The 23,087-nt window shown below is 34.7% G+C and overlaps 2 protein-coding genes across 2 annotated transcripts; both read right to left on the bottom strand.

The window, feature by feature from the left end:
- Positions 1 to 10,456: 10,456 nt before the first annotated feature.
- LOC142335499 (tRNA-specific 2-thiouridylase MnmA-like) lies at positions 10,457 to 17,910 on the bottom strand. The gene is made up of 3 exons (XM_075384026.1): positions 17,684 to 17,910; positions 11,761 to 11,838; positions 10,457 to 11,402 (listed from the first exon to the last, which is right to left on the bottom strand). The coding sequence occupies exons 1-3, from the start codon at positions 17,843 to 17,845 to the stop codon at positions 10,491 to 10,493; spliced, it is 1,152 nt and encodes a 383-aa protein (XP_075240141.1). The 5' UTR covers positions 17,846 to 17,910; the 3' UTR covers positions 10,457 to 10,490.
- A 458-nt stretch (positions 17,911 to 18,368) lies between these two features.
- Positions 18,369 to 20,220, bottom strand: LOC142335498 (putative apoptosis-inducing factor 1, mitochondrial). Its single transcript, XM_075384025.1, has one exon. It carries the CDS (start codon positions 20,180 to 20,182, stop codon positions 18,410 to 18,412), a length of 1,773 nt encoding a protein of 590 aa, XP_075240140.1. The 5' UTR covers positions 20,183 to 20,220; the 3' UTR covers positions 18,369 to 18,409.
- Positions 20,221 to 23,087: the final 2,867 nt, after the last annotated feature.

Raw genomic sequence — 23,087 nt, 5'->3', positions numbered from 1 at the left:
TGTGATAAAATTATTAAATAGTTTTAGAGATGAGCCAGCGAGGCATGGGAGATCTGATGAAAAAATTGCATGAGAGTGAGAGTCTTGATGAACCATCAAGGAAATTTTGAAAACCCCAATGGAAGAAAATATTGCAAAAATACACGAATTGCCGAATTGGAATTTGAGGTGGCACAGATGAAGATCAAAGTTAATCAACTCGAAAGATAAAAATCACAAGGTTGTCTAATTTTTCGCAATCTACCGTTTAGTTCAAATGGAACCTACCTCTCAGATGTTATTGATCATATTCAAAATGTGTAGAATGTCAACATTGAACCGCGCGATTTAAAAGCGTGCCATCCGTTGGGCAGAGGAGCGCCATTCAATCTACCGCCAGTTATCGCGAAGTTCGTCTATTTTGACCAAAAAGAAAGAATCTGGACCAAGAAGGGTTTGCTACGCAATTACAGGAATCCAAATAATGGAAAACCGGTTTTAATTCTCGAGCGATTGAGCAAGTACGACAAGTCATTGAAAGAGGAGGCTCAAGCAAAACAGTTAAAGGTTACTACTAAGAATTCGGCACCACTTGTTCAGATCGAGTCAGATGCGATGAAGCGATATCTTGAACTGAATTCTAATCAAGATATTATTGAATTGCAACCAGTCGCTAGTAAAATTGAGCAGAAGTTCAATTATCCACAGAATCTACCACAAAAGCAAAGCCAAGTAAACATGACAACAGCGGGTTCGATGGAAGTCAATGAAGTTATTTATAACACGCCTGCTCCAAAGCTAACAAAACAGCCAATTGTTGCGCCTGGTACACCTTTACCGACCAAAATGCCTTCCCTAAAGCGTATGCGTGACAATTTTGAGAACAGCGACTATACCAATCTAATGTAGGAACTAAAAAGCAGGAGAGCTGATAAAGACGAATTGCTTGACTTTGTTATGGGCCGAATGTATTCGCCGAATGCCAAAGAGACCATTCTTGCTGATATCGAGGAACAGCCGTTTCGGAGCCAAGAGTGCTGTGAGGAGTCTGGAACATAAGAATCCACCCCTTAGATTAAATAAAGCGACCAAAATTAGATCTGCATCAAATCTCGAAGAATTAGAGGCACTGATATCTTGTTTTGAGTCTCCGCCTTCCGTCATATGTCTAACAGAATCTTGGCAAAGAGTTAATGATGATCCGAAATTATTCAAGTTAACAAATTACAATAATTGCTTGTCAAAATCAAGAAGTGGTAGGGGTGGAGGTATTATGATCCAAATAAGCGATGAGGCGAACTTGATTGAAGAGCTGAATTGCAAATTGAATGAAAGTCTTTTGGTTCACTTGAAATTCGGAGAGTTAAAGATTGCTCTGTTAGTGGTTTATAATCCCCCAGAATTAACAAGCAGAATTTCATTTTTGAGCTCGATAAAACATTGGAAAACAAGTTATGACAGAATAATGGTTTGTGGGGACTTCAACATCAACGTGCTAGATAAAAATCTGATGACGTCATCATATCGATCGACTATCCAATGAAATGGTTTTCAACTATGTTGTCGCGAGCCAACTCGCATCAGCCGAAATACTTGTTTGGATCACTTTTTCGTAAAAAATTTAAGGATTCGGAAAATTTTTGTAATGGAGGATCACAATTATTGCAACCGCTTTCCTATTGTGTTGGAATTTTAGAAGATTAGCAAACGTTTTTCATCAGAAAATGGTTTTCATAACACCAGTTTTTACAAATCGTTGAGTAGAATATCTTCTTTACTTGATAACCTTTCTAAATCACTAGCTACAATAAGATACCAGGAAACGGAAAGTATAAACTGTGCTTTTGACAGATTTGAAAACGATTTCAAAGAAGTATTAGCAATGTTTGGAACATACAGGAGGTCGAGCAGGAATAAAATTAAAAAACCTAATTTGTTTGATAAAAATATGAAAAATTTGATTTGCATAAGAAACCAATCACACAAGCCATGGAAAATGGACCGTCAGAACAACCAAAAAGTAGAGAAATTTAGAGCACTACGAACTAAATTGGAGAAAACACTCAAAGCCAAAAAGAATTCTTACTATGAGCAAAAGTTCTCAAAATGCATCGGAGACTCAAAACAAGTTTATAAATTTTTAATTGAGCTTAAGGGAGTTACTATTAAAAATTCTAAAGTTCCTTACATAACAAAAGATGGTAGAAGAATTGATAATAATCTAGATGTTGCAAACGATCTCAACACTTTTGTTCTAGGTATAGGACAAAAACTAAAAGCAGACATCCCAAATGAGATTTTTGTTAATCCTGAGGTTAATATTTTGCAGAGTATGTGGTTTTATTAAACAAATTGCAACGAAATCTTGCAAATAATTGAGGATTTCGAAGACAAATTATCTACGGGAGTTAATGACATTAGTACATTTTTGATTAAGAAAACAGGTTTCTTAATTTGCAAAAATCTTGTTCATCTCGTAAAAAAAATCTCCTAAAGACGTTAAATTTTAAGTATTCTAAAACAAGCTAAAATTGTACCTCTGCACAAGGCAGTGGCGAAAGACGAAAAAAATAACTACCGACCAATTTCGCTTCTCATTGTGTAGAGTAAAGTATTTGAACGCGTTCTGTATAATCGAATTTATACTTACTTTGAAACTTTCGGTTTGTTCCATCCTAATCAATTTTGTTTTCGAAAAAAAACATAGCACTATTGATGCCACTGCAAAATTAACAGAAACAGTTCGTGAGAGCCGCAATTGTCAGGTAGCCACATTTTTTATTGACTTAAGAAAGGCTTTTGACACGATAGACCACCAAATCCTATTACAAAAGCTTGAACTATATGGTATAAGAGGAGTTTGCCTAAGATGGATTAGTGATTATTTATCGGAAAGAAAGCAATGTGTTTCAGTCAATTACTGCAACTCCAGCTGGCTGAAGTTAAACTGGTGTTCTACAAGGCCCGATTCTTGGCCCACTACTTTTTTTAATATACATAAATGACCTTCCAGACGTGTGCCAAGTCTTCAGAACATTTCTCTTCGCAGATGACACCAACTTAACAGCAGTCAATAGTGATTTTGAATCAATGCAAACGTATTTGGTCAATGTAGATAAATGGCTCAACGCCAACAAGCTGTCTCTTAATCCTGAAAAAGTTGTCAAATGAATATAAAATAGGAAACAGTGCCTCTAATGTCAATAGGTTTTCCCGTATTTAAATTAAATTGTGTTAATATACCTGAGTCAGAAAACTGCAAGTATCTCGGAGTGCGTTTGGATAAAAAATGAAATTCACAGAGCACATTGAGGATGTGAAGAAAAAGTTAGCGATGCAGTCCGGAATAGTGTCAAAATTAAAGCATTATGTACCAAAAAGTGTTTTACTCCAGTTATATTCATCAAATATCAAACCAATCATTCAATTTGGTTTGCTGACATATGGATGTGTGAGATTTACTTCCCTTCAACCATTAGTTCTATTGCAAAAAAATCAGACTAATTTTGTTCCAGAAATACACAGAAAATATAACAGTATTTTGAGAAATACAAGGTCTTAACAGCTCACGAATTGCATATATACGAACTTCTTAAATTTGTAATAAAATCAGTAAATCAAATGCACACGGCTACGTTTCTTAATGAGTTATTTTCTTTCGAATCCCAATCAAACAATTCCACAAGAAGATCATTGAAATGGTTTTTGAAAGTGCCAAAGTGTAAACGAAAGTTCGAAAGGAATTCATTGAGATACAGAGGTGCCAAATTACTTAATCTTTTATTGAAAACATTGTGTTACCATCAAACTATAATAAGCTTTCTAGTTTTTCGTTTGTCAGTCTGGTGCACAAGATTAGAGACAATTACATTTTATCGAATTATGAGTTACTAAAAACAATCTCCTAATTGCGACTTTGTGTACACCTTTCGCGGAATTTTTGTTAAAGTTATGAAAAAGACAACACAGAATGATTCAATTTGCTGTCTCCGGGGTTTCCGATAGGGGTAAAAAAGTTTGTCGAAAATTGAAAACTCCATCAAATAAATTGAGAATTTCATCTATTATCTTTCAATAGTGAAAATTTTTTTCTTTTTGCATACTCATATCCAATTGTAAAAAAGAATTAAGGCCAGTGCTCAGTGATCCAGTCGGATCCGTAAACTGTCGCCTCCGAGTGTACAATGGTTTTATGTATAATACAATGATAACTTGACGCTTTCTGATCTTGAACTCTAAGAGTAGGAAATTTTATCATTTGTTATATTTTGATGTTTATTTATACTCAGAGTAAAAACCGCAATCTCGCATAACAAGACAAGTATTCTTATTTTCTCGGGAAAAACGAAATTGTCTTCTTTTATGAAAAATCAAAATCTCAATAGAAAAACTGATAGATGTACATCTAAAAGTCGTTCCCAATTACAGATTTGGTAAAAGGCTGGGCAGAGTGAAATGAATTGATTCCGAGAAAAAGACTTCTGCCGTGATATAAAAAACCGTAAAACTGAACTCTTTCCACAAATTTCATCGATCTAATTCCTATTTGTTAATCATTTAATATCGAAGGAGACCCAGACATTTGCATTGGTCGGTTTCTTTTAACTAGATTTGACCAAAAAACGATTTAAAGCGGTAGTTTCTTACTTTCGTGGTCGTTTACAGCAAGCTGATTGCAATTAAACCATTCAAAATACTTCTCAATGCCTATTTAGTGCGCGCTTGAAATATACATTTCAAGCGGAAACTTACAATGTTTTCCGCTTGAAACGTATATATTGTGATATCATTTGATCCTGAGAGCTTTTGAAGGTAATATATCACCCCAGAGGGATAAGGAACAGCAGCACGTGCGATGCTCTAGAGGTATCATCGCATTCAGCTTTTGTTAATCCGAAAGAAGCTTTTGTTGATCTAAATAAAACTGCTTTCTATACAAGACAGCTCATCAGTTAAATAATCTCCGAAGCTGTTAATTGGTTAAAATGGGATTGCAATGATATGTTTGCACAAATTTTGCAATGAGAAGTTACTCTGTTAGAACCATTTTTCACAATATATCAAACAAGGAGGCTCATTAAAGTGCGATCGCACATAAGGTTCCGACCCCGCTCATCCACAATTTGGGCATAATTGTCTACCAAATGAGGAAGATAGAAAAACCCAAAAATTCACGTATTTTTCAAAAAAAAAATAGTATATGAACGAAAAGATTGCCTACAAAACAAATAACTCAGTTGAGTAAAAAAAGATGCAATAGATTGATAAGATATGCCAATAATAAGAAAGTGAGTTAAGACAGCAAAATAAAACAACAACAACAAACATCAGTTGCGTAAACAGCAAAATAAAACAACAACAACAAACATCAGTTGCGTCAAAAACTTTATGTCCGTTTTAGAAAACAAAAATTAATAACAAAGTGAACATTGCGTCAGATAAAACTGAAACTAAACAAAGTTGTAATTCCCCAGAAATGTTATGAGACAAGTCCATAATAAGGTTTAATAACGATTAGACAAAACAGAACAAAAACAGTAAAGTTAAAAAATTAGCGTAATTTTTTTAAAACTGTTAATTTCAAAGTAATGAAAGCCATTAGAAAAAAACTACGAAATCCTATAGGTTAACGACTACCAATGCTTCTATAGAAGGGCATTCAAACCTGTCCTTATTCAAATTTCTATGCAATTAAAAAGGAACAACAAAAAGACAACAAACAAAAATTCAATTAAAACTTGCCAGAAAACGCTGTCGAAGCCGTAAAGCCTATTTTGGCCCTCAAAAAATGTTGGATTGTGCCTTCTTCGATTGCCAATAATGTAGTATGCAAACTCTCGTTAATGAGACTGGGTAACAAAAAAAGGGGAAAATTAAGACATCACTTTATTTTTTTCGAAACAAAATTACTTCCAAAGTCGTGAAAGCCATTATCTACAAAAAGAAATATTTAAATAGGTTCAATTATTTGTCCAAAGGAAGCCGTTGAAACCTGAAATTAATAAAAATATGTCTTGCGTCTACAAAAAGAACGTCCAATATGACAAAAATCAAAAATTAATTTAATTTTTTGTGAAAAACCCGTGTCGAAGCCAGTAAAGTCATAACGAATTCTTTGAAAACTTGAGATTTTGTGACGCCTGACACCTTCCTTTGATACTAATAAAATCATATTTGAGCTGCAATTAGAGAGACTAGGTAACAAATAGACAATAAGAACAAAATTGCGAAATTGAAGTGTTTTATCTTCACCAGCTCTCTATTAATATCAGAATATCGGCTCATCTTTCATCCCATGAAAAGCCAATGAAACAAGTCATTAAACAAGAAATTCCATACGACGAAAACGACAAAGTAAAAACGACAGTAAAAGACTAAATTTAAGAACTCAATTAGATTCTTCAAGAAAGTAGTGTCGAAGTCGTTAAAACCATAATCTATACATTTAAGGTTTTTAATTTGCTAATTTGTGCTTTTTTGAACGGCAAAATTGCGATAAGTGAACTCTCAAAAATGTGATAATGTGACAAATATAGAAAATGTGAAAAATGGTCAAATACCTAAAAATAAAAAGAATGTGAAATCTAGTAGTATCAAAGACAGAAAAGAATAACTTAAGGCGTAAAACTGCAAAAGAGATTAAATTTCAAATCAGTAGGAAGAAAAAGCATTCGTTCGTTTCTTACACCAAGCTACAAATTGATCAAATTCAGAAAAAAAATAGAGGGAAAGTTCAATGAGCCAATATTTATTTAAAAATCAAATAAATTTAAAAGTGAAAACGACCATAAGCTTTCAAAAAACCAGATACATTATTTTGGAGCTTATCAGAAAGCAAAGAAGCTATCACTACTGAGCTTTGATTTGAAATGTTCTGTTCTTTAGTCAACATAAAAAAGGTCGACTTTTTTTTAAAAAAAAGACCGACTGATTATAATCCGAATTTCTTTTGGATTGTAACAGTCCAAGATTGGTACAAAACCAGCCCTGCTAATGCTATTCGTCCATTAGAAACACTTGATTTTTCGAATGTTATAGATCTAGATAATTTGTTAGATAAAAAATCAAAAATAAATGCTGCGTTTTTGATAATCAACGAGTAAAGTTAGCAAAAAACGGCAAAGTTTTAATTACAGATTACTCTCAACGGAAGTTGAAGTAATAATAGCCCACTTTTGACTCTACAAAGATTGTGTTAGTGGTGTTTGGGTGTGTACTTCCAGCAAATTTAAAAAAGTTGACTAAAAACGCTAATTTCGTGCTAATTTGGATGAAAAAGGCTGAATTTTGAAATAATTAGCCAAAATTTTTGACTAAATTTTTATATAAAAATAGTCGACAATATATTTTTTGTCTTTAAAAACAAAATCAACAACACTATTCTTCAAAACTTTGACAAATTTTAGCAAAATTGACGCAATTTTAAGCTAAAATTCCGTAAAAAGTAAAAAAACAACGGAATTCACTTTACTTCTCTCAAAAATTTAAACCTCGATAGCTCCCTGTAAAAAACGAAAATAAAAAAAAGAACTTTCCAATTCCATATTCTACGCTGGACGAGCTTTCTAATGATACCAGTCTCAACTCTCTACGATGAATATATCGATCGGCAAAATTTGTCTGAACAAAAAACCCATTTGAGTATATAGTTCCTCCCCCCTCAAGAGAGGTCGGAACAATCATTTGGTAATCATCAATTATTGGTGATTCGTTTATCCTATAATACCAAATCCGCACATATGCGCTGATCTCCCTTTAAACTTGTTAAGAACACAAATAGCTCAAATCAATCTCAAAAATTCATGAACTTTAGAGATGTAGCTCTGTATACTAATAGCTTTTCCAATAGTTTGCCACATTTGATTCCTCCGAACTCAACTGTGAATTCCTCCGAATATCCCAGTCTGACCTCATAATCAACCTGAAAAACAAGCCACAACCTCTCCCGTTTCGCCTGACCTCTTTTCACAAAATTTGGCTGATATCCTGCTATATGGTGTAACTTAAGCGGAGCGTAGTCAGTCAGCCACGTTTCACAAAGAGCAATAACAGTTGGTTCTTGATAATAACAGCGGGTCACGATAGCATCTTTATGAATATTTAAAACCAGCATCAAGGGGTTGTTAACTGAACCCAGAGAACAACTCTCACCTATAGATTTAACGTTAATGCATTACTGTTAGGCACGTTTGTTTCTAGCAGGTACCTGTCTTTAATTAACATTTTAATTATCGAAAAAAAATATAATTATTACTTTTTTTCGAATAAAACTATAAGTTCGCGCAAAAGCATTTATTACAAACAACCCGAATTAAAACACATTAAAGTTGCATTTTACTGCTTAACACCCCAAAAAATTTTCGCTGAAAAGCTCCATATCAATTCCAATAGTCCAGCGATGGAAAAACTTTTTTAGAAAAGGCAATAATAATAATTTTTAAAAAAGCAGATCGAACACTCAAGCTTTAAACGCCACTTTAACAGTCATCCTTCAAAAATGTCGAAAAGCAAAATAAACATATTTTGACATTGGTTTGTAATAAGCTTCAGAGGACTTCAAAAAAAACTGAATGTAAGAAATGGATATAATTGCCTCGACGAAGCCTCAATGTGTTCGTAAGTACAATAGTAATTGCTTACAAAATTAATACAACAAAAAACGTGGCTCAATGAAACATGGCTGAAATAAATGGAGGTAAAACATTGATGTGAAATTAAGTGTATCATGGTAAATGACAAAAAAAAACAAAATTGCCGATGGAAAATACTATTTCCAAAGAAATCAAAGCTTGTATGAAAAACAAGCGAAAGAGATACGTAATTTCCAGTTCCCATGTAATGTATTAAAACTAGAATAAACTATACTGAAATGAATCAGATCATGCAAATGTAACCAACAGTTTGAGCCCCAAATCGGTGAAATATCTATGAAGTTTAGTTTTTGCCAGCATCACATTGTTCTTAGGTCTTCTATAAAATTATAAAACGAGCTGGCAAAGACATTTCAGATACACAATTTCATTCATTTTCTGAATTTCAGGCATTAGAAAAATGATCTTGGATTATATTGTCCAATGCCATTTTTGGTATCGGTGCAAAAGAGTTCATTCAAACAGTAAAAAGCTATGGCTGAAAAATCGTCAAATACCGAGAACCTCAAGAATGAATTCTTTGGACTTATGTATGTCTCTGCAAATAAGCAAATCGATAAAATTTAGGGATACATTTAGACGCTTGTTATTTCCACAGGTTGAAAAGATTCCAAGCAAAATGGCATGCTGTCGAAAATGGACGTTTCGCCTCTGCTTATCAATTTACTATATAGTAACATAAACCGACAAATGTCGGAAGAATTGCTCTTGAACGACCGGCGAGGCAATTTAATTCATGGTCTTTAGTATAGATCAATCTTTCTTTATGCGCGCAAAAAACATCGACCCCACCGGGATTCGAACCACTGACCTCCAGATCCATGGCCACCCGCACTAACCACTGCGCTACGAGTCCCTTTCTTCTCCTATGCTGCAATCGATTTTATATTAGCAACAAGCTTTATTTTGGAGCACTAGGTACGCGGGGGGTGGGGTAGTTTTTTTTTTTTTGGGGGGGGGGGGGGGGGGGGGGGGGGGGAGGTAGTTAAATGGGATCAAATTTCTCAAACTGACCTCTTCACCTAGAATTACAGACTGTTACCAATTGCTATACATTACAAACTAAGCTATTGTTAAAGTCTAATGTTCGAAAACAGAAGTCAATAATCAAAAACGGAGGTAAAGGCTCGAATAGAAAGAAGTCAAAATTCAAGTCAAGAACAAACTTGCTTTCTGCTAAAAAAAATACCTGTAGAATCTCAATACTCCTCTTCGAGTCGTAAAAAGACACACACGTTTACAATAATTGCTATGAACTGCGTTCAAGATCAATTAATAATATGAATCTAGTACTTATCAAGACGGTCCGTTGACTTATTGCCGTTCTCTGTGGTTGCTCTATGGTTTTCTTTGCAGTCGAACCCCTCCCCCCCCCCCCCACACACACACTTGTTGCCAAAAATGGCAATTTGTGTCGCTAATAATTGGCCAGGCAAGATGCTAGAAAAATTAGCTCAAACATTGCACCCACCCGAAACGCAAAAACTTTTGAAGAGTTCAAGCAGCTGCTGAAAACACTTATTCTGCCCAGACTTTTGATTTTCGACTACCACTTTTGGGTCTGTGAAGAGTGGCTAAGCTTCCATCAACATCATCATTATCATATATTCTCTTCACAATCCTAAAGTCAATCCAGCAATTATATTGAGAACTGGAGAAAAAGTTACGTCTTAGGTTGATTTTTGGAATAGAAGTGTGTGTGTTTGAAAAACCAGTTCTTCATCGTTACAAAAAAAACGAACCCAGCGCTAAACGAATCAACCAATTCAATATCTCTGGCATCAACTAAGGAAACTGTTTTGGTTGCCACTGGAGAAAAAGAGCAAAAAAGTCTTCAATAATTGAAATTCATTCCCAGTGTTACAGATTTTCATCAAAAGGCAAAATTTCTCCACTACCCAAACAAACTCCATTTTTGTACAGAACAGAAAATTGCCCCGGAGTTACAGCCCACGAGCGACCGTGCAATTCTACATCAATTATATCACTACGTTCGTCATCACAAAGTGAAGCTATTCTGACGTCACAGTTAATGAGAGGATAGCCATGTTGCATACGGCTCTGACACAGCAAAATGTTGCTATTCAGCAGTTCTGTTGGTCTCCGACCAGATATCCAATTAAAACTGCTCATTTTGAAGAAACATTGCCACAAAAGCGGATTAGTTCGGCCTTGCACGACGAAAAGAACATTCTGCTTAGAATCTCGTTTATAGACAAACACTTCCGAGCGACACTTTTGAATGTAGGGTAACAGGAAAGATTGCCCAGTTGTGTAAAAATGGACACCCTCATGCTGTCCTACAATTTTACCCGTCTCAAAATCAACAACTGGACCTCTCCTCACTGGAATGTAGTCCCGCAGAAAATGGTTGAACTTTCTGTCTCCTACGAAACACAGTCCCATACTTTCTTTCCTTTCATTTACAAAGCCAAGGTTATTCTCATTTGCAATTTGCTTGACCTTGAACTTCAAGAGATTCGCGAGCGGGAACACCGTTTTCTGCAGTGCTTTTTGTCTGATCTGACTGAGAAAGAATGTCTGGTCTTTGACCTTGTCCAGTGGAATCAGTAGTGACGTCATACCCTTCCAGTCGACAGCGGTTTTACCGTAATGACCGGTCGCAATGTAGTGGTCTGGTCCGAAAAAGAGGTCAATATAGTTTCTCAGGGATCCAAACTTGATGTATTTATTGCACAGGATATCCGGATTCGGAGTGAGACCAGCTTTGTACTTGGCTATCATTGTAGTAAATACTTCATTCCAGTAATCCTGAAATTCAATCTGTTTACGATCAAGATAACTGTAAATGTAAATTAAATTACAGTCTCAAAAGTCCTTTTTAGGGCATTTGTTGATTTTGCACATAACAATACTGAATTTTACAAGCGTCCATTCATCGAATCTTGACAATTAATAAGCCATAACTTGTATAGCAAAATGACAAAAAATGGTAAGATGAAGAATTTTACAATTTTAAAGAAAACTCATTGAATTAGTCTGAATAAAAAAATTGGATCGAATTTTGCTGATAATTTTGAAGCCACGAACTCAATGGCAAAAAAATTGGAAAAACAGGAAAGTTTAAACTTTTCATGAAAACTAAGATAAAGGAGACTCACTTGAGTACCTTTGAGAAGTCAGCAATATGTAAATTCACACCCAGTCGGTCACAAACTTGCCGAGCATACGCCTCGTCTTTGTCTGACTAAAACACCAGAAAGATTACACACTTCACAGTCTTGGCAGGGTTAGGGGGGGGGGGGAGGGAAGGCGAGATGTGGACGGATTGAGGGGTCCAAAACGGCGAAAAATGCTCAATAAACCATGATTTTGTCTTCACAGCTTCTTCGATGATTTTTGCACGTAGAGACTACTAAGATCGCTGCAGTGCAACTTAGTGCCCTACGGGCTTTAAATATTTATTCCTTTTTTGAGGACAAAAGGTCGATAGCCGCAGACGAAAAATCTAAGCGATTAAAAATTGCATTAAGAGACCGCAGAGATATTATAATTGCAAAAAAAAATTGTTTGAGAGAAATTAACGATGGCTGAAAGCTTTTCCAAATTTACGTGAGTATCGTAACTTCCGGAAAAGGACTTCATATTGTTTTTCAGAACTAATTCTCGCTAAATTCAACAGAAAAAAAACTATCTGACACTTTCGATTTATTTAAACGTTCAGCAGCCAGTGAATGTTCAAAATTCGTAATTTAAAAGCAAGTTCCTCACCTCGCTTAACCTATAAAAAAGTCACGATATAGAAATATTTGATATTACTCGTAGAAAAAAGAAATGACATTTAAGCAAAATTGAAAGCAGTTGTGTTTGTCTCCTCAAGTATAAAAATGGTTTTAAACACTGCAATCTCTCAACAACCTCTCACAACAAAAACAAAAATTAGAAACGCAACAAAATTGAAAATGATTTTAGGTCTGCCATTCTTCTGCAATCAATTTCTTGGCACATGAAAACTGTAGCAAAAGTCGAGGATTCAACCCTAAAAATCTGGTAATTTGAATTGTGAAAATTATTAATCTCCTTGTTACTGATTTCCCACTTTTGCCAAGTGATGAAATAAGCCAGAATATTAATTAGCAACAAAATGTTACATCATATCGCAAAAAAAACATTTGATTCACATTCGGTAAAAATGTAAACATACTCAGAAGTAACTGAAAAAAACTTTGCTTTTGAAAAAAGCAAATTTTGCCACGAGGAAAAGTTGGACAAATAATCTGCAAACTAAACCTTTCTACAACTTCTATACAAAAAAAGACAAAAATGAGATGTTAATGAAAAGGGATTAAAAAGAATCAAAAGATGACTAAATATATCACTAAAGAAATATTGCTTTCTATAATAAATAACTATCGATATAAGAGGATTACGGTAAAGTAGAGAAAAATTCGAAAGCTACTCTTCAAATATCAGGATAAATAATTCTTTGCTCCAACACCTGAAATTGAATTGCATCAATGGCAAAATGTTGGAGAAAACACAGAAAAAGTGGAAAAAAGCTGAATCATTCTCACAAGCAAAAAAGAATTGCATGCTTCGGGGGAAAAACGTTTGTAAATGACTTTTTTCTGACCGCTTCGACAGTATTCTCAAAGTAAATTCAATTAAACCCTTCCATAAATTCTAGGGAAAATAAACAACTTTTTTCATTTCAGCTGCCACAATTTGGAAATCTTTGCCTAACAAGAGAACAAAGGTTTCATTAAATGTTCGAACCATTTCTATTCTCAGCTCACGGCTCACAGTTCTTTAGTACCGTATTAAGTACCTCCGGATTCCTTTCATACCAAAAAAATTGAACAAGTAACTCTATCATGAAAATACAACAATAAAAAGGATAGAGTGGGAAAATTTTAAACGATCGGTTCTTGGCAATAATGAGAAACTCTCAGCCTGCTTTCTTCTCAATGTCAAAGTTTTGCAAATCATGTATCTTTGTCAAATCATTGACTAATAGTTCCCCTCGCGGATCCAAAAAATCAAAACCATTACATCATCAATCATGCATTGCCTCTTATGTTGTTCTCGACTAGCAATTAAATTCGAGTACCGGGGCATGAAATTACAATTGCAGCGCTTTTCAAATATCTTGTTCTTGACTAAATTTGGATTACTCGACAGAGTCGATTTAAGTTAGAACATTCTGAGAATAAGCGTTAAGGTCGGTCATAAAAACATAGTCGGCAAATCAACGGAAAATAGCCGCCGTTGACCCGCTTGACGCACATTGGGCTTGAAACAGAAAAAAATAGCAGATAGAAATTGACAGAATTTTTCTAAGTGTCGAAGTGTTCTTATTTGGCGTGTAAGATTCTTCATATTCGGTTAGATTCTAAAATGATACTTTATTCAGCTTCTGAACTGAAGGCTCTCAACCATAATACTAATTCTAGCTAATAATCGCTTTAATGAACTTTTATAACCTAAGTTAAAATGACTTTATGACCAGGCTATATGTTTATACCGTTTCTTTTGATTTTGCTCTTTTGACCTTTACCGTATTCAGTACATTGCGTAATTCAACACGTGAACGAATTTAAAATGCATTCAATTGAAACAGTCAGTGAAGTTAGTCAGAAGTCAAGTGTAAAAATTGTGACTTATGTAAAATAAAAAACGTGATCAAAAGGTGAGGCGAATTAAAAATCTCGAAGCGACTTGAAGCCTCAAAAATTAACAAAAAAACGTAATTGCAGCTGAAGCCATTACCTTTGCTGTCAAAACAAAAAACTCATTAACTGTTCTCAAAATTGGTGAAATTTATACCGCTGTCTCCAAGAAAAATAAAAAGCAGCAAACTTCATTCTATTGAAAACTTTTGGCAACGTTAACAAACATTTAGAACAATTAACATGGTAAAAATACTGATTGGCTCGATAAGCTGACAGCGCTATCAATTTCTATCAAATATTTCATTACTCTAGTCTCCAAAAGATCGCGAGTATTTTTGAGATCTTTTGGAGAGGCGATCTCTCCAAAAGATCGAAATTAACAAGCCGAAATTAACTAAAAATCAAGAAATATGTGCCCGTTTTTAAAATGAAACGCAATTTGAGGCTCTGCAAAAACAAAACAGTGGAATTAATTTCCGAGGGTGACAATTCAAGACAGCATCGAATAAAAATTATTTCTACGAAATCCAAATTACAAGCAATAAACTGGGCCACTTAGACAAAAAAAAACGGCTATAAACGGTTATCTATATGTGCCATTTTGTCAAAAAATACTTTTCATAGTCGAAAAGTCATTCATTAAACGCAGCCCATGCGCCAAAAACTCTTCTCGCTCAGAAAGAAATTAACAACTGTTTCGCTTATAAGTTAAAACGGCGTCTGACCTATTAGTACTTCCAGTAAAAAAACCTTCAGAAAACCAATGCTCCTCTTCGAGTTGTAAAAAAAGGAGAGCGCCTAAATAATAGCCATTGAGAGGCTGACGGCGGCTATTAATAAACTTAGACACCTCAAATCAAAAAACTGCGAAGGATTCTATAATGAGGAAACATTGCCGTAAAATTAATTGAAATGGTTTAAAAACATAGCTGGCAGTTTGCCAGAAAATAGCCGCAAAAGCTTCGTAGATCTGCAGTATAAAAAAAACAGTAAAAAATACAGACCAAAAAAATCGTCTTTTCATTGAAGGCTGATTGAAAATCTGTACAAATTTTTGCTGCCTCTATTAACTGCTCTCAAATAACCTTCACTTAGAGTGACACACACCCATTTGACCTTATCTCTTTGAATTAAAGTAAACAAAAGTCATTTTCAAAGTGAGGAAGTCATTTTTGAGAGTGAGGTAAATCAAAAGTGACCAAAAATTAAATCACGCGAATGAACAGAAAAACTCGCTCCACAAAGACCGAAAAATGACGTCAAGCACGCACTTCAATTGAAAGTGCACGACCAAATGATCAAAAAGCAGGTTTGAAGTGGTTGTGACGTCATATGGTCGTAACAAAAATCGCGACCACGAAATAAAAACATAGCAGGACAAGTCCTGAAATACAATTCAAAGAATTGAAAGAAAAACTCAGACGTACTCTACCTCACCAGTAGATCAATTGAACATTGCCAGCCAGAACACAAAAATCATCAAAACATGAGAATGTAAAAGAATCAAAGCTAAACAAAAACATACTCATTGCAAAAACTCTTGAAGCTTTTAAACCTAAGGCAAAATTCTTTTTCCCTTTACAATTACCTATTTCAAAAATATGTTCAAAACCAATTTTTGTTTCTGAAATCGGTCCAGTATTATATCTGCAAGACCTGAAGAATTTTCATTGGCCCTCGAAGATCGATTAACTCGTAAATGACCAAAAAATTTAAGAAAAAGAAATCAATTGCAAATTATAAAGAAATGTTGCTGAAGATCGTGATATATATAACTTCAGAATGGACGAATATCAAAAACTGACAAAAACTTAAGGAAACCTAAAAAAAATTGCAGATTTTATCAAAAAAAAATGCTAAAATTCGACACATTAAAATGTTAAAAACCATTACATTGTTACTAGAAACTATGCAGTGACCTATAAACAAACTTCAAAGGAGATTGCCTGGTCCCTAAAGCTGTAAAAAATGATGAAAACTTTCAAAAACCTGAAAAACTTGCGAATTATGTCAAAAAATATGAAAAAAGAGTTTTGTCAAAAAATGCTAAAAACTCATGATGGCAAAAAGTTGAAAACCATTACATTACCACTAGAAACTAAGCAGTAACCCATTATCAAACCCCAGAGGAGGTTTCTTGACACCTAAAGCTAAAAAAACCCAAAAAAAAATTTCAAAAAACCTGAAAAAAATTACAAAAATTATTATCATTTTGTGGGTTTATGTTTGTAGTACCAAAACATTTAGCTCATGAAATGGTCATAACGAGCAATTTTGTCTCGCAAAAGGCCTTCATCAACTTTTAAAAACTTCAACCTAAGACTAATCAAACAAAAAAACTCAAAAAACTCACAAAAAAACATGAAAATTTGCACCATTTTGAGCCCAAAAACTCCTAAAAATTTCGTTCTAACCTTAAATTAAGGCCATACCAGCAACTGCACCACTATAACCACTTGAAGGTCTACTGAAGCCCGCTTTGGGCCTCTAATGAAACTTAATGCCCGCTGGGCTTTACCTGTTTATCCCGTTTTGAAAGATCAAAGTCACTGAAAAATGTGTAAACACATCTTAAAAAACATAGCCGGAGGAAATTCCGGAAACGACTCGAAGGAGATCATTGCCCATACTTATGACTAAACAATTGAACAACTATTGTGAACCCTGAACCTCCAAAAATCCATAAAAAAATTAAGTTTTTTTTATAGTACAAGGAAATTTAAAGCCGAATAAAATTTCTTTGCAATTAGAGCACCGAGAAGATCGAAAAAATTGAGCAAGTCATAATAGGCTAAGAAATCTGTCTAAGATTAAAAAAAAAGAAAAACTTCAAAAAAGAAAAATGGTTAAAAAATTTCTCAATTTTTCTGTCAATTTTCCTAAGAAAAAAATGATTTATACCAAGAAAACTTTAGTCAATTGGTATGTGAATATTCCTTAAGTAACAAGCTTCTATCCAAATCCAACTTAAACTATTAAAAAAGGCACAAAGTCATCAAATTTCGTCTAAAAATCAGCAAAACTGATCGAAATCTCCAAATTAGCATTAAACTCAAATTAACTACTTGAAACCTTCAATTCCTATCAAAACAAGCCTACAACTAATACAATATCATAATCCAACCTCATAACCATCAAAATTGCAGAAAACTGCTTATAAAAGCTGCTTTTAAATCACTCCAGTAAAATTGAATAAAAAAGGACTTCTCCAATACTCCTCTTCGAGTCGTAAAAAAAAACAGCGCACCAATACAATTCAAATTCTTTGAATTGTAAAAAAACCAAGAGAAGGCCAATAATAGCCCCAGCTATCGCTGTCCGGCTATTAATTGATTTAATTTTAGGAAAATACCGAAATTGTACTTCCAGATCACTCTGATGGATATATGACGTCTATATAACAAGTCCTAATCAACTCACGGGACACCGATCCATGGAGTTAAGTTCCTCTCTCGCATCCCAATTCTTCATAAAAAGTGCTGTGGGCACTTCGAAATCAGGATCCTTAACTAAACGCAACAGAGACACGGCGCTGTCAACGCCTCCGGATATTGCACAAACCACAGGTCGACGTTTGCTCATGGCTCCATAATTAACACTAAAACTTTAAGTGCTCACAGAAAAAGTCAAACATTCACGAATCTGAAAATTAATTATTTGTTTTGCATTACCAACCATACTAATTAATGTAAATCTACCACTTGAAATTGAGTCTGTCTATCCATCGTCTCGTAAAATGAACTCATTTTAAATTTTTAGAGCTATAACCTAACTCATATCCTTAACTCCAATTTACGTTTTATTTAAAAAAAGCCTCTCATCTGAAGGCTTTTTCATTAAATTACCTTCATTCCTCGCCATAACATTCGGTTTTATGTTGTATATATTGGAGAAAAAAAGTTTTCCGGCATTTTCATTTTTTTCATATCCTTGGCGAAACCGGAGCTTTGTTCTATTTTACGATCAACTTCTGTTGTTCTTTTTCCTTTTCAACTCCCTTCCTTTTTACAACTAATAAAGAGTATTTGATTCGCAAAATGGAAGAGGTTCTGACAGGCCATAAAAAATACTTATCATGTTCCTTCTCATATAAAAGCTCAAAAAACAAGGAATAAACAATTTATATTTCATATTCACACATTTCATTTAGAACATATTATCATCATCCTCTTCATTTGGTTTCTTTAAAGAGAATTTAGTCGATAGAAGAAGAGGAATATATTCATGCACGTCTTCTGCTTTTACTCTATGCGATATCATATTCTCAGCAACGAACATTCTGCCAAATGCACCAATGGTTGCAACACCTACCACAAAGCCATTCTTGATATACACCACAGCACAGCTTTGTAAAGGGTCTTGCCCAATACTGTCCGGACTCCGGCTGCTACAGCTGTCTTGCTTTATGCTATTATCCGATGAGCTATCTTGTGAAGGTTTTGAAACCTGATGACCACATTCGTTTTCTACAGCATTTTTAATGTCAATATTACTCTCAGCTTCTGGCGTTGAGAAAGTAACACTTTGGTCAGTTGGTTCCGTTCCTTCAGAAACAGAGCTAACTTCCGTCGTTATCTTCTCTGGGGACGTTTGAAATGTATTTTCAGAACGACTTTTATGGACAAAATAAACTTGGGTCTCTAGTTTAGGATCAATGAACCCAATTCCATCGAAACCCAGATCATCTCCAAAATCAGCAACCAGTCGTGGAAGTTTAAAATAGGGCATAATTTTGCCCAACATATTCAGAGCCGCAAATCGACCAGACATTACGGAGTGGTCTGGCATGTCAAATGACACCCGAGATTTAAGAAGAGGGTGGAAAACTGACACACAAGATCCCGCAGCGTACAAGTTTGATCTTACTTTTAAGGTTGAGTCCGCAATTATGTGACCTCCATTAGACGCATCAACTTCTAAAGAACTGTTCGAAGCTAGCTCTGTTTTGGCCCTTCTGGGTAACATTGATATGACATTGTCGCAATTAAGTACAGCATCATTGGCAATTTTCATCTGAACTTTACCACCGTTATTCGATATGATAGTATCCTCAATACTCACATTTTCAATAATTTTTATACCAGTTTTCTCAACTTCTGCTTTCAGCCATGCAATTACAGATACAGGTACATAGTCGGCCAAAAATTTGCCAGAGCACAATAAAGTAACTTTTCGTTGAACATCGTCTTTAAAAATTGAACTTTGACAAGCTGCAAATTCCAGTGCTTTCAAGTTATCGCCAATAACTGCAAGATTCGAACACGTTGAAAGCGATTCTTTGACCTTGAAGTAGTCATCAAGGTTATCCAGGACTAAAAATTTAGTTCTCAAAGATATCGGTATCTTTTTAGGCAAACAAACACTTTCAGAACCCAGAGCCAATAAACATTTTTGATACTGGATTGAATCTCCATTTTCTAAGTGGGCTAACTGCTTTTCAGCCTCGATTTTGGTAAATTTGTGCTTTAAAAGCAGCCCTTGACCTCCGAACTCATCTGATGACTCCAAATCGAAAGGTGAAACATAAAACGACTCTGGTTGAAAAAACAAGAACTTATTCGACGCTTGGAAACGCGATTCGAACTCAAAACCGTCATCGAAGTTATCTGACAACCAAGCTTCGAAATTTAGTGGGTACCTCTCGTAGGGCAAATACTTTGAATCTGTGGCAATAAGCACCCTCGAACTGGGTTCCAAATACCTGATGGTTCGCATCGCCGAATATGCTGTCGGGCCAGATCCGATGATAAGATACTGAACTTTAAAAGGCTCCAAGTTTGATTCGGCGTGCAATTTGAAATGACGAGATGTCTTCTTCCGGTTATAAAGCAAAGAAACCGATACAGCTGGAACGAGAACAAAGGAAGCGTGTTTAATCAATCGCCATCGATAGCTCTGATGGCAGTTGAAAAAACTCATGGTAAACAATTTCTGAAAAACAAAAATCAAAACACCAATAAAAACAAGCCGACGAAAACTGCTCTGAACGACTGGCGAGGCCACCAATTTATAAGATGCATAGGCTAGAAAACCTTTATGATGCAAAATCTTATTAATCGGCAGGGGTTTGAGCTAGCGACTTCCCGAAAAAGATACGTTGACTGTAACTACTATGCTACACCGTCTGTCCTGACCTCACAGTCGGTTTTATATCAGCAAAAAATAAATTTAACACAAATCTTCCCCACTCTTGAACATGGCTCATAAGGCCCCTTCTTGTAAAAGGACTCATACATGCTAGAGGTCATGTAGTGCTCATATATAAATAAAAAACGTATAACATAAAACGTAAAGATGAGCGGCAGTAAAATGCTGGATTAAAAAAATTAAAATATGAGCTTGAAAAGAAAATTGATTTCTGAATGCTCGCAATTGACATCACTCAAAAAAATCAAAAAGTCAAATGTGAAAAAGTCACTTGTGTAAAGAAATCGAAAAAAAATCTAGAAGAAACGAACAAGCGAAAATTTTATTTAAAAAAGACACGTTTACAATTATTGTTTCAAACGTCGTTAGAGAAAAATTAAACATCACAAAACAAAAATATAACATAACCGAATAACATCGGGCGAATTGCTCTCAAACGACCGGCGAGCGGGTGGCTTCGTCAGTTAATCGCTTACTTGAAGACTAGAGGGCTGAACGGCTCAAAGAAAAATTAATGCAAACTGGGCGCTACCTCTTTATCCCGTTTCTGAAGACGAAAGACAAATGGGTCAGACAAAAATCAGCCAAGCGAAAAATTGCACAAAAAAGACAAACAGGATTAATATATTTGTTATAAATTGCTTTTGAGAGCAATTAACAATGATTTCCTAAAAAGTGTCTGTCAAGTCATGTATGATAAAAACCATTACGCCACATAACAGCGGCAGAAGTGCGGCATCAACAAAAAGAGACACAGAGAGAGAGAGAGAGAGAGATAAAATGTAAACGCGAAAGAGAAGGAAAGAAACCCTAACCGACAGAGATAGAAATATTTTCCATTACGGGATTCGACACTGCAACTACTGGTTTTCTAGCCTTGTTAGAAAGGCTAGCCTTGCTGAAAAAGGCAAAATTAAAAAAAGCTTTCAACCTAGCAATAAAAAGTTCTAAACCCTTTTTCGTCACAAAAGCTCTAACAGGTAACCCATCTCTGAGACTTAAGAAGTTTCCTAAGCCAGTAAAGGTCGTTAAACTCAGAAGAACAAAAAATATTGAAAAACTTTAACTAAATCTTGATAAAATTCAAGATATTAATATCATTGGAACCAATTGATTGTCTCAAGAGACTATCCAGTATCCCTGTTTCAGGCCTGAAACAATTTCACTGGCTCATAAAGATCCATACACTTGAAATAGGATAAAAATTTTCCAAAAATTTGAAAATATTTTCAATTTTATCCCAAAACTGCTAAAATTGAGTCATAAACTACTGCTCACCATCCCATTTACTCCAAAACTATGCAGCAGCTCATTACAAAACCTTGGAAGAGGATCCAGGACCCCTGGTGTCGAAAAAAAGATGAAAAAATTGCAAATAGTTTTAAAAATTGCTTATATTTGTGATATTAAAATCTTGAAAAACATTCCATTACATCTATAAACTATGCAGTAACATATTGTTTTTTAAAAAATTAAAAGTTTAAAAGTTTAAAATTAATCTATAACCAACAAAAATTTTCCAATAACTTATTATGAAACCCTAACGAAGGTTTTCGGACCCTTGAGGCTCAAAAAACTTGAATATTGAATATATATGTCAAATTGAAAAATGGCAAAAATTGTCAAATAAAATGCTAAAACTCGTGATGTTCAAATCTTGCACGACATTCCATTACATCTCGAAATTATACAGTAACCTATTTTCAAAACCTAGAGGAGGTTAATTGGGTCTTGGGGCTGAAAAAAAAAACAAAAAAACGACAAAAATTTTCTAAAAACTTGAAAAAAGCAATTTTTATCAAAAACTGTAAATATTTGTGACATTAAGTAGTTGAAAAACTATTCAATCGACAATAAAAATTTAATAGTAACTTTATGCAAACCCCTGAGGATGTTTTCCGGCCACTGGGTCTGGAAACACCTGAATAAGGAAAAATAAATGTCAAAAAACTTGAAAATTGCACGTTTTGTCAAAAAGAAATGATGAAACCATTTCTACTATACCTTTATTGCTAATGAGGATCAGAGATGCTGTTATTCAGCCACGAAACAACAGCTGAATTGCGGCATCAGCAAAGAGAGAGAGATAAAAAGTGAACGAGAAAGAAAAAGAAGAAACCCTAATCGACCGAGGGAAAGAGATAGGCATATTTCCCATGATTGGATTCGACTCTGCAACTTAGTTTTCTAGCCTTGTTGGTAAATAAACCTTGTTGGTTATAGTAAAAAATTGAAAAAGGCTAAATTAAAAGAAAAGTTTTCAACTTCAATAAAAAAAAAGTTCAAAACCATTTTAAGATTCGATAATTCTGTCAATTAACACCCATTTCCGAGACTTTTTGTTGGACAGTAATGGTCGTTAAACTCAGAAAAGGACCAAAAACTCTGAAAAATTTCGAAAACGACTGCAAATTTTACTCATTCACTGACTCATAAAGATCCATACACTTGGAATAGGAAAATTTTCCAAAAATTTGAAAATATTTTCAATTTTATCCAAAAACTGCTAAAATTGGGTCATAAAAACTACTGATCACCATCCCATTTACTCCAAAATTATGCACTAGCACATTAAAAAACCTTGGAGCAGGATCCAGGACCCCTGGTGCCAAAAAAATCAAAAACATAAAAAAGTGCAAATATTTTTAAAACCGCTTATATTCGTGATATAAAAATC

Source organism: Convolutriloba macropyga, chromosome 2 (genome assembly GCF_964194025.1).
Source record: "Convolutriloba macropyga chromosome 2, txConMacr16.3, whole genome shotgun sequence".
In the NCBI taxonomy this organism is placed as follows: Eukaryota; Metazoa; Xenacoelomorpha; order Acoela; family Convolutidae; genus Convolutriloba; species Convolutriloba macropyga.
This window is presented reverse-complemented; position numbering and strand designations above follow the sequence as displayed.

Coding starts and splice junctions, on each gene's coding strand:
- LOC142335499 (XM_075384026.1), bottom strand. CDS start 17,845: ATGAGCAAACGTCGACCTGTGGTTTGTGCAATATCCGGAGGCGTTGAC. Junction 11,839..17,683: donor ACTCCATGGATCGGTGTCCC/GTGAGTTGATTA, acceptor CTGGTGTTTTAG/TCAGACAAAGACGAGGCGTA. Junction 11,403..11,760: donor ATATTGCTGACTTCTCAAAG/GTACTCAAGTGA, acceptor ATTGAATTTCAG/GATTACTGGAATGAAGTATT.
- LOC142335498 (XM_075384025.1), bottom strand. CDS start 20,182: ATGAGTTTTTTCAACTGCCATCAGAGCTATCGATGGCGATTGATTAAA.